Genomic DNA, 12,596 nt, shown 5'->3' on the forward strand with positions numbered 1-12,596 from the left:
AAACGTTATAATTCATGGTTGTAATGTCACAAATCGCAAGTTTTGCAAAGAGCAGTTTGCGTCTGCCAGACCGTAAGGGCGGCATGGGGCTGCCGTGCCGCTCGGGCCGCGCGGTCCTTCTCCCCCGCTCACCCGGGGCATAAAACACAGCTATAAAATCTAGCAAAGCGAATTTTATTTCTCAAAAGCAATGATCATAAACTTGCCCACATCAGAAAATGCTCAGCTCCTCTTCTATTAGCCTTTATTTAATACGGTACAATTTATTTTTATATTGTGTCCTTCACAGAATATCACAGAAGTCTTTTCAGACACTGTTAGTCATAAACTAAAGCTGGAAGAGAAAATTTCAGCTCGGGCTTTGAAGAGCAGAGCGACTGGAAGGATTTCAGGTGCAGAAGGGCAGCGTTAGAGTTGCAGAGAGTCAGATGGGAAGGACAGACCTGCAGTAGGAGAGTGTAATTAAATAACAATTCGGGAGTACAAGTGGGGGTGATTGATGGGTGACATTGCATGGCAGGCACGGTGTTACGGAAAGGGAGAGAAGCAGCTTGTGCAGATGGGAGAGAATAAGGGTAATTGTGGCCTTGCTTCTTGGAACTGAGAAAATAGCGTCCCCTCTTCCCATTATGGACCTTGTGAGAAGAGGATGGCGCTGGCATCCCTTCCGGAGGCTGGAAGCAAAATCTAAGCAGTCTGTTGTTTAAATAGAGCAGGGTTGGTAAAAATACAGCATCCTCTGTGTGATGTTGGGTGGCATCTGTCTGAGGCATTCTGGCAGGGTCAGCAGGGACAGGAATTCATGTGTAAATACTTTATCCTGTGTGTGTTGGAGTGAGTGACCCCCAAACATGTTACTAAGGGAAAGTAACCTTTAATGGAGAGTTAAAAGGACTTCAGGCCTTTCTGAGAGATATATTAGCTGGGATTGCAACTGAATTAATGCAGCTACATGGCTTGTGGCATCTTTGAGGACGGGCAGAACCAATTTGTGTTTTCCTGGAAAAGACTAGTGATACATTTAATTTCATGCCATTTTTGGCATGCTGAGAGACACATTGTTTCCTCCTCTTTCCCTGGGGAAAAGGTTAAGCGTAGATTTGGTTTTCTTTGGTGTGGAGGCTGCTATTGCTATTGATTGACCTAGCTGAACTCAGAGCAAGAGCCAAAGCTGAGGTATTTCCAGGCAGCTGCGAGCATTTTCAGATGTAAGGAGTGTAAAAGCAATGGAATAAAAAGCAGTGACATTTCAATATGAGACCAAAAAAGCCCAACTCATATTTTATTTATTTATCCAAAATAGTTTGAATTATTCATTAAAGTCGATATAAGTGTGTGAAAATACAAGGTGTTTCAAGAAGCAGCATCATTAGGGGAAAGTTAATCATTTAGCAATATTAATTTTGTAACAGATTAATGATTTTTTTCAGTGAGTATTTTTTTCCCCATTAAACTCTTCAGGACAGGCAACTTTTTGTGTGTACTCTCGGCCTGAATGCAAAGGAGATGGGGCAGTATGATTTCCAAATATTTTCCTTTTCTCTCTGTTCTCCTCCTTTATTTTTTTTTTCCCAGGCAAAGTAAACAGCCAGTCATTATCCCTGACCAAGGTATAACCTGCCAAATCTCACGCTTATTTTCTCAGTTCTTATTTGTTTCATTAATGCTTTGGTGAGGGATGCTTCGGCGTCCCTTCTCTGGGATGAAGGATGTTTATGGTGTGACTTCCCCCATCCATGGTTTCTGCAGAGCACACCTGCAACTTCTCTCGCCTCTTTTGCGCGAGTGTAAGAGTCGAACATAGGACCTCACATGACTGCTCTAAATACAGGGTTTCTAGTTTTCAAACTCTGCCTTTTAAAGATATAATTAAACGTAATTCTTCAAATGTTGTGAAAGATCTTAAAGGATCAAGACATTCAGTGTTCTGTAGGTGGTAGATAAAACGGGTGGCAACCGTTTCTGATGCTGTCATCAGAAACCTGCTCTGTTAATGCACCTCGACCCATCCTGAAAGGATCTGCCTCTGTTCAGTGGCCTCTACGGCTGTGCCTTAAACGTTGCTCTGAAATACGCTGAATTGCACTCTGTGCAAATGATGACTTTTACGCTAATTTTTCCTGACTGTGCTAGAAATTTGGCGGGAATTAGCGGTATTAGGTGAGGCTTAAGAATTAGTGCCGTCACATCTTTGGATTCAGACGCAGAGCAAACAATGAGCTGCCTCTTAGCTTAACATCTTCACTTGATAGGGGAAATACTAGAAAGATTAATTACTGTCCCCAAGTCAGTGCACAAGCTACTTGTTCAGCTTGCTGGATGCAGGGAACCTGCAGCACCAGGGCAATACGTGGACAGAGCCATGGTGCAGAGAGGCGTCCTGTGCCTAAAAATAGGCATCCTGTGCCATTTTAGACAGCCCAAAGTGTCTGAGATGTTGGTATGACACAAAACCTGCAGGAAAGAAATTTCCTGCAGCACCGTGGTGGGGAGCTCTGAAAAATACCCTAGGGCATCTCAAATGGCTTTGTTTCAGCAGTGGGATCCCATCCTCCTTTTCTCAAGTCTCAGGTTACCTTCCTACCAAGTTACTCTTCCAAGAATCCTCCTCACAATGTGGCTTCTTGGTTGTGTCGGCAGAGCCCTCAAAGGAAAGCAGGGGAGTAGTCACAGTCCTGAGTTAATCTGGGAATAGTCCCTAGCTGAATTGTTTCCATGGAGTAGATACTGCAGGAGGTAGGCATCAGCTGTTGCTATAGCTGAACTATTGAGGACTGCAGTTTAATTGGGCATAAAGGAAGAGCAATCTCTGTTTTACAGTCAGGGTTCGATGGACCTTTCACTGGGGGCAGTTGCAAACTTAAGCATTCCTATCGTGTCCCTGTACCTGCTTGTGTGTTTTTCTGCCCCGTTGCCAAGCCGTGCCGCTAAAGGAACACTGTTGGGGATTTGCTAATGGAGCCATGGAGGGGATGACAAGGCTTTATCCTGTCCCTGGCTGGTGCTGGCACATTTGGCTGCATCTACATTAGCAGTTACTGAGTTCGGCACCTTGTGCCAGTGGCTGACACAAGGCGTCTCTAACAGGGAGATAACATTTTTTCATGCAGATGAATTCCTTCAGCCGGGATGACTGACTGACACGGTAATACACCAAAACTGCCGCAGGCACTGGAAAGAGGGCCAGGAGGAACGGCGGAGAGGAGGCGAGGGCGTGCTGTCATGAGTGAAGGCTTGCTAGTCCTTCGGTTGAATTGAAAAGCTCAGGATTTCTTGCATAAAAGACTGATTGTAGTCAGAGTTTTTCCTTTTTCACCCTGAGGGTAGTGGAGGAAAGCAGTTGCCATCACTTAGTTGCTACTCTAGATTCACGTGGTTGTAGTCTAACTAGGCCAGCACTGTTGGGTGGGCGGTAAGGCTGCAGCCCAAGGGGTGCGAGGATGCTCGTGATGGCCGTTAGCAGTACCAAGTCTGAGAGAGAAAACAGTGGAAAAGGCGCTAACTCTTCGTGAATAACGAAAGCTGTTCAAGGAGTTCATGAATTAGGGTGCCATCCACCCCCAAGGTTATAAAAGTCAGGAAAGGCAGCCTCCAGGATGCAGTAGGAAAAGGCAGATTTACTTTTCCAACGCTAGGCTGCATTTATTAGGAAAAAAAATATCGCTGTTGGACATGTGCGATATATTAAAGGCAGTACTGTCTCTGACAGTGGCGGAATGTTATTTACCACTGCAGTGTGGTCACTGAATTTTTGCTTTCATCTATAGGATTTTGTCCTTAACAGCTGCATAGCTGAATGAAGACTGTGAGAATATTGAGGCCAGGGCTGCTAATTAACCTGCTGATTTCAGAGCCTGAATACTCGATTAATCAAAGGACCGGACCCAACTGAGATGGTGGGGAAAAGGTTGTAACAATCCAAGGGAGGACTGAGTTAATCATGCAGTAATGAGTTTGGTATGAATGGGAAGGTGGGTGGTCAGGAAAGACACTGCCTTTTCAAGCTCATGAGAAGGGGCAGCGTGTAACCCACAACCCTTCGGGCTTGTAAGCAGGGTTTGGATACTCTACTTACCTTACATCCCCCAGCAATTGGGGGGTTCCCTGTATAGCAGTGTTTTAGTGAACAAACTGGTATGTGATGTACCCCAAGACTGGCTTGCTGCCCTTGATAAAGCGAGATACAGCTGGGGTAAGACCTGGAGTAAAGGAAATGCTTTGCTCGTACATCATCTCTGCAAGCCATTCAGGAAGGTGGAGCTGAATTAATGGAAGGTAAGGAGTTTTACAGTGTTAACTCTCCCTGCGTGGATGCTCTCACTCAGAAGTAAAGGGACATGTAGTTCTCTTTAACCATTAAAGAGTTCCTGTCCTTGCCTGGGGATTAAGCTGAATTGGATTAAGGCCAAAGTACTTCTGAGCAGGGGCATCCTCAGTGGCATTTAAGGCACTTCAACTTAACACATTGAATTATCCTTTTGTCCCACCTGGAGCGCCTAACTAAAGCAGTACAGAAGATAAGAGGAGACTCATGTTCTCCTGGTGCACTTGCAGCTGCTCAGAGGTGAATCCCAGGCAAGTCCGTGGCCTTGCAGTTACCATCCTACGTTCTTCCTGCATGACGCTTGGGAGGTCGATGGAAACACTTTTTGGCAAATACTTGAGCAAAAACTTTTCCAGATCGCTTGGGAAACAATAACACGTTAGTGTGGGCTGTGTAAGCCCAGCCAAAAACCTTCCTTCGTACTCAAGCAGTCATCTTGCTGAAGTTTCTGCTATCCTAGTGCCTGACTCTGAACTAGCTAAAATAAAGACATATGGCCTGCATGTGCTGCAATTATGTCTCTGATCACACCACAGACAAAGCCTTAAACCTCAGAATGACAAAGAGGTATCAGAGTGAGGAAGTCTATTTGTTCGCTGTTAGAAAGAGTCAGGTTTTTTTTCTAACCCCGGACTGCAGTGTTGATAACACAGGCTGACTTGGGAGACATCTCTAGTGTATATTAAAGTAAAGCCAATCTCTGTAATTAATGGGGGGATAAATCGAGGTTTAATTACTCAGAAGGCACCTTGGGTGAAAGATTCATGGTAATTGTTGTGTATCCTCTTGAAGGATTCACAGTGCTGGCGGCTCCCTTTGTAGCAATAAAACACAGGGTGAGTGGCAGGCAGTCTCGAAGGACCTCTTTTCTGGGGGCTAGTCCAGTTAAGGTAGCAAATGCAAAGAGGCAGTGGTATTCTTCAGGCTTTTTATCACAATAAAAGCCCCTTCCTGAATCTTAAGGGATTCCTAAGCAGTGCGTCAATTTGAGATCCAAGCGCTTAAAGTCAAATCAAGAGTACGGTGGAGGAGATTTCCCTTCCAGGCAGCTTCCTCCTGATGCGAACGTACAGAGGCTTATTTCCTAACATTTTTCCACTTTCTTGCTTCCTGTAGTGTAACACCTTTATCTTGTGTTCCATGTAGAAATAAGAAGTGTGTGTGGGGGGAAATGGATGCTATAGCTTTGAATCTTGTAGTACATTGTTCAAAGGCCAGCTGAGCAAAAGAAAAATTCATCCCACCAAGACCCGTCTGTTTTCCTTATTCTCCAGTTTATTATCTTTTGGTCTGCCGGGGCCGGGAGGAGAGGAGTCTAGCTTGCCTGTTTCTTTACTCTGCCTGCTTAATTCACTTTTTAAAAATTTAATTAACCTTTTCAATTCACTTAGTTTGGCTAGCACTGTAAATACGGCGCATGGGCTCTGTGCTGATGACGTATAAGAAAGTACCCGTTTTCTTCCCCTACGCAGATCTGAAGAAGCAAGTGGAAAGTGCAGAACTAAAAAACCAGCGTCTTAAAGAAGTTTTCCAGACCAAGATCCAGGAGTTTCGCAAGGTGTGCTACACGCTAACAGGGTACCAGATCGACATCACGACTGAGAACCAGTATCGACTCACCTCCATTTACGCTGAGCACCAAGGGGACTGCCTGCTTTTTAAGGTAGGTCTGTGCACCCCTCACTGCACCTACTTCTTTGGGTTCATGGTTTTCAGCATGCCAGAATGTATTTGCTCTTTCCCAGGGATTACTGGAAAATCACTGCCCTGCTGCTATGTGACAGGGTATTCCTTATGAGGGAAGTAAAGATTCTTCCTTCTTTTAAGAAATTACTTTAGAAGGTTTGGTATCTGGTCTCCCACTTATATGTCAAAGTCAGGAGTAAAGAGAAGAGACTATATATGCATAATACCTAAGGCATCTGGCCTTGCACTTCACCTTTTTATATTACCAGTTATATATGCCCCAGCAATAAAACCTTATGTAACCACCAAGGTTTCGTCCTTACTTCACTATGAGATATATGCCCTTAGTGTCTTTGCTATCCTCTAGCTTGTCTGTGTCTCATCTTGTCTTTATGTAAATTGGAATCCTTTTTGAGCAGCAACTCATCCTTGTGTGTGTGAAGTGCCATTTATGTGAACAGCACAGATGAGTAGCAATAACAGTCTGTCTTCTGTCAGCCTGATAAACTTACTGGTCTAGCTAGGTGGTCTGAGGTTGGGTTCTGGCTTGATAGGCGCTGTTTTTCTTCTGCGTTACCTTCCAGCTAGCACAGTTGGTTTGATATGTTAGAGAGCTGAGATGTGACATCAGGGTCACCAAGCTGTTAAGTTCCATCTTTACATTGGTTCAAGTGTCGACAGCCCCAGTTTTCAGGTCAGTGGGAGAACTTTCTCCTCCTCGGTGACAAACACAAGTGGTGCTTAAAATCATACCTGCCTCCCACTGATCCCTCTGGGGGGAGTCTCATTTATGAGAAAGATGAGGGTTTTGGAGGCATTTGGTACAGAAGGGGCTGTACAAGCAGGAACTGGAGAAGTTCTGTTTCTGCAGACCTGCTGCTGGGTGCCGCATGTAGATTGCTTCAGTGTTGTGTATTTACATAACAGGACAAACATTTTCCTGTTCTTCAACTCTAGAGCCTCAGGAAAAAACCCAACAAAAACAAATAAAGCAAGTGAGGGTAATACAAGACAGCACCTAGGATCCTTAGTAAAACTAGGAAAGTATCGCCAAAACTATTGTATTAGTTGGCCTTACGACATTTCTGGACTGCGACAGATGACAGCAAGAAAATGAAGTTCACTGTCTGGGGAGGACGATAACTCTCTTGGTTTTAAGGTCTTTGAATCCTAAAAACAGTTCTCTGTTGAGATGCTGCAATGCTCCAAGACCTCCAGAGGCCTGTGCTCACACCTGTAGTGTTAAATGTTTAGTGAATGAAACTTCAGCAGACACCTGGAGATGTCTGTTGGATGCCATGCCCAGGTAGTACAACTAGCAGTTCTTTCTGCGTCGTAGGAGAGATGGTGTGCTTGGAGAAAGTTAAGAAAACGTGAGTAAATTGCGTACTGACCACATGAACAAGAGCCTGTTGGCTTCTCGGGAGTTTGTCTTCAGTAGGATCAAATGTCAAATTCATGCCATGGCAATAGAAATCATGTCAAATTCATGCCATGGCAATAGAAATCATTTACCTGCGAGAGAAAGAATAGTCAGGTATGGATTCCTCTCCCTAAACACTCTTCTTGCTTTGTCTTCTTCACTCAAGTCTTTATTCCCCAGTACGTCCAGAGGATGGAGGTAAGTGTCGCCAGGCAGAGCAGCAGTAGTTTCAAGATCTTGCATTTCCCAAAGCCAAGGGTGGATTGCTTATTGATTTGTGGAATTCCTCAGCCTCTCTTACCTCACACACCTCTTTGGATAAGAGAAGCAGATTTGCTAATTAGAGCTTGAACAACAAGTTTTCAGACTCTTTCTCCCTATTCAGTAAATCGCAGACAATTCCCACTGTCTGCAGCTTAGAATAGCAGTAGAATATAAACAAGAAATTATTTTTTTGCTGGGTTCAGGCAGCTGGTTCTCATGTATGTACCAAGGCATGAATCCTGACTACAGCTTCCAGCAAGGTTGTGTGTTTATGCTGTGGAATTTCTGAGCCATAGCAGACTGTGGGTGTTTGTGTGCATTTCATTAACCCAAAGAGGTCACAAAGCAGGGAATGCTATTTGTATTTATTCCATTCCAGCAATTTATGGAACAGAGTCTATATAATTAAACCAGAGAAGTCCCCTGGTACTTCACAAGCTACTGTAGTTCGCCTATAAACTTTAGAATATACCTCAGTAGCACTGCTGGTGGCATTTAATTTTCAGTGAGGCTTCAATAGCAGGGATGCAATAGGAGCTACTGTAATGTAACCCCTTCAAAGCTAAATGTAGATGAAAGATGTGCTTGGTTTTCCCAACCAAGGTATGCTGTTACTGTAGTAGAGCTTATTATCTACGTGCTCTGTGTCCAGCCAATTTGCATTAATTGCAATTACAGCTTCAATGAAAGGGTTAATCATAATGCCGTGCTGTGAATATAAATGACTACATCTATATGATGAGCACTGAATTCCAGTGAAACTGTATCAGTATTTATTGGCGATACCTATCGATGCAACAGATGAGCTCATCAACTTGAAGGATGTTCCAGTGATTCTCAGACTCTCTGTGTGAGTGCGTAGGCAGCAAGGTGCATTTCAGACTTCACAGCTCGCTCTCGCTTGTTTGCTCTTTTTTATTCTTTTAATTAAATGCCATGGAAAGCGGTATTAAAGATTCCTCACCAGGAGTTTAGTTTCTGATTATTTTTTTTGTGGGATGTAATGCATTATAGTTATTGGGGCACTTGACAGTTTCATATTCTGTTACCGTTGCTGGTACATTACATGTGTTAGGCCGTGACACAGATTTTGCATTCTGCATAATGCTTGGCTGGTGTGTCTAGGCCAGGCCACCCATGAGATATCCAAGAACTGCATTGGCTCCTTTTGTAACAACCTATTACGTATATCTGTTAAAACAAACAAACGTTGCTGGGGAGCCTCAAAATCAGCTTAGCCAACTTGGAATTAAGCGGTGGCAAACCAGGATGTCATTGCTTGGCTGTGTGTACATCACGCTGTTTACCCTTGTCTCTGGGTAGATCTTGAATGAGAGTAAGGAAATGAGGTCTTTAGAAAGGCAATGACAATTGTTTCAGACAAAGAAAGTCTTTTGGTAAACAGAAAGACTGGTCAAATTTGAAGAGGAGATGATATGGAGACACTTGTACAAATGAACAAACAGTACAGGGAAATTAAATCACGGGCTTTTTCTTTTTGTATGCCTAAAGACACAGTCTCAGCCAAAGCATTTGAAGCCAATCAATTTAAAATGAAAAGAGTGGAAATCCTTTTCGTTTATAGACCCTATAGGTTCAAGGTGCTACTGAGAGCAAGAGCTCAGTAGGTTTTCTAAAATGTTAAGATACCTTTCCGGACACATAATAATACCTAGTTTAAATTAAATACTTACATGTAACTTAAGTGGGGACATGCAGAGCTCTCTGCTTTGAGGTGTAAAGGCAACCTCTTATTACAGATGTTAGGAAGAAAATTCCCATCCATGCTGCTTATTTTCTGGGTTGTATCTACATACGGTTTTGCTGCTGCTGTACCTGGCAACATTCAACTCCATCCTCTGGAAATACTTGGGAATGAAGACTTGAATGAAGGAAGAGAGAGCAAAAAGAGTGCTCAGAGAGCAGAATCTGTGCTTGATTATTCACTGTGTTTCAGGTAAACTGTTTACACTGTTATGGCATGAATGTGGTGCTGGTCACTATTCTTGATAGGATCCCAGGCTGAAAAGGCAATCGATCTGGTCCTGTGCATCAGGTACATCAAATCTGGTGGTGTTTGAAATCTTTCTGGTTTCAGGTTCCTCTACTTTCTCAGAAAAGTGTGCTCAGATTTTGTAGTGATTCATGTATGAATTATTTGGGTCTAAGTTGGTTGGTAAGTCTAAGTTTAAAACAGACAAACTCTTTCCAGTATTACAGCAGTGTTATGTGTCTGAGCTCATAAATACTCTTGGCCAAAAGGCTGCCTTTAGACAGATATTTTCTGTATCCTCAGAGCCCAGTCTTGCAGAGGACAGAATTCTGTCTGCTTCCAGGTCTGACACATGTTGTTATTTTCTATCAAAATTATCAAATGGAAACCCAAACACCAGTGGTAGTTCATTGAAGAGCATCCCCAAGATGGTAGGCTTGATGCCTTGAAAGGGAATACCCAAGATATCAGACAGCATACAAAACCAGAAGCATCATGACACGGCTTGAGAATGTTGCCAGCTGCAGGGCTGGCACTTCTTGCTGCAAAATAAAACCTTTATTGGTGTCCTGTTGGATTGGTAATACGGCAATAAAATCAACAGCTTTTCTGCAACCCGTTAAATCAATGGCCAGTGCGCACACACACACTGTCTTTGATGCACACCTTTTTAAGGAGTTACGTAAAGAGTTCGTTTGCAGATCTGTAAGGGGTACTGTCACTCTCAAACTTCAAGGCAATCTGAAAAGTGAACACGTGCTTCTGATGTGGTTCACCATGGGTGCAGAGGCAGAACATAGCGGGGTGAAAGGGATGAAGACTTTGTGTGGAAGAAGGGTGTGGTGGAAGGACAGATAGCACCTTTAACTTCCCAGTCTTTCGTTGCTTGCGTACCCTGCCGTCCTGTTGCCTCTGTATTGACGAGGTGTGTAAAATGTGAAAGGGCAACTATGCGGGCAAGAAGTAGTATTTTAATTCTCTTTTCTTGAGGAGGGAAATGAGGCTAGATTGAATAAGAAAGACCTGGAGGCTATTTTTCAAATGCAAAGTGATGCTGAAAAACTGCTGGCTGAAAGGGGGAGGAAAAACTTATGTGGTTAAACGTGCGGAGAGAGGCCAGTCTGAGATTCCAGCACAGTCTTAGCATCAGGTTGGCCAGGGCGCACCAGTGAACGATGTACCTCTCAGAAGGAGCATAATAGTGCATACAGGGATTACTTTTACTCTCCTGAGTATTCTTGTTTTGTCTTGAAGCATACAGCACTGTTGGGAGCTCTGGATCCGAGTCCGCATGCTTGGCATACCTGCAGTTTCGGTTATTTCCTCCTTGAACGCAGCAGAGTATCTCTGAGAAGCATGTTCTAGCTGTTTGTGTTTTTTTGCATCTCTATCTTCTCTCCTCTCCTCCTCCTCACCCTTGATGAGTCTCGAGAGGAGAAAGAAATCACAATTTTGATGGAGTGCTACTCTTCCAGCAGCCGTCTCGCGCTCTTGCACACACAATCAAAAATAACAATGGGGCTCATCGGTGGAGCAGGCCAGGCAGCAAGAGATTGATTAGAGATTGTAGGCCTCTGTTAACTCCTCATTCTTGTTAATTACAAGTTATTTTATTTTTATATTTTGTTTTCAATTTTCCCATGTGGTTGCTGGAGACTTGATTTCTGCTCAGCTCCGGGAGCGCCTGCCGTCGCTGTGTGAGCGTGATGCATTCCTGCCAAATGATTGCACTGGGATTCCTGGAAGGGTCAGCAAGGACCCTTCTTGGGTTGCACTGATCAACAGCTCTAAAACAGGAGCTGTTGGGCAATCTATGGTGTTACAGCATCAAATCCTGTATTTAAACTTCCTATGCGTCATTTTCTTTCAGATATTGTAGCAACCTGTTTCATGTTAGGACCTAACTTTAATTCTTGCTACTGTCTTCATCTTATTCTGCTTTCTCATGTTTTTTTTTTTCCTCCCAACACAGTTTCTCTCTTACTGCATGTGCTTCCCTAAAAAACTGCCTAACCCTAGGGCAGGGTAGGGTTGTTTTCCATTCCCGCCCCCCCCCCAACTGAAACCAGTCACCTCGAGGATAGTGGAGAGATCTAACAGAAGGTTTTCTTTTTACTTGCAGCATTTCTGAGCAAAAAGATGCTGCTCCCAGACTTCAGAAGGCTGGGCTGAAGCCTTGTTCCAACTGAGCAAAGTTAATGCTCTTTCTCTGCCTCTGTTTCCCATCTGTATGTGGTGGATGATTCTCCTGCCAATCTCACTAGACTGTTGTGAGGATGAATAGACTGTGCTGATGGGGAGCACAGAGCAGCTTTGGGCTGGGGAATACACTCCCCTGTTACCTGTTGGTCTGGCGCAATATCTGTTTCCAGCGTGTTGGCGCCATTCGCTCCCCTTCCCTGCCATGCCTGCGAGTCTGCCAGGGTAGACCCAGCCATGCAGGTAATTAATGCTGATGATGTTGGAGAATTATTCCAGTGACTGAGTCTTTCCTGACTAGTGCGAGGCTGGTACGTGTGAGACTCTGTGAAAGGTCTGAGATTTGTCTTGCTGATGGGTGCATCCTCTCTGTTGGAGTGACTGATGTGTTACACTATGAGGCAGATACATAACCCATCACTTCAAAAAAGCAGGCCTGTTTTTGGGCAGAAAATGCGAGGTTGGCTCACAGGTGCCATCTGAGATTCAGGCTGTCCCTCTGCAAGTCCTTCTTTGCTTTGTAATCATCAGCTGTTGGCCACCAAGTTGCTTTTGCAGTTTCCCTTCCCTTTGTGCCTCAAGGGCATGGCAGTGCCAGTGCGGTGCTGTATCTCCAGGTTTTCCTCCCTGCAGCATCCCCCTGCTTGTGGTGGCATGAGCTCTGCCTCTCCGTCTGTGCTCCCCCTCTCTCGGCAATGGAGCAGGGC

The 12,596-nt window shown here is 44.2% G+C and overlaps 1 protein-coding gene across 1 annotated transcript in view; it reads left to right on the forward strand.

Annotated features, from left to right (window-relative positions):
• MAD1L1 (mitotic arrest deficient 1 like 1) overlaps positions 1–12,596 on the forward strand; it is a 373,028-nt gene that overhangs the window by 277,671 nt on the left and 82,761 nt on the right. The window contains exon 17 of the mRNA XM_059826248.1: positions 5,797–5,987. Within this exon, the coding sequence (XP_059682231.1) occupies positions 5,797–5,987 (191 nt within the window). The remainder of the gene's footprint in view (positions 1–5,796; positions 5,988–12,596) is intronic.

This window comes from Gavia stellata, chromosome 18 (assembly GCF_030936135.1).
Source record: "Gavia stellata isolate bGavSte3 chromosome 18, bGavSte3.hap2, whole genome shotgun sequence".
NCBI lineage: Eukaryota > Metazoa > Chordata > Aves > Gaviiformes > Gaviidae > Gavia > Gavia stellata.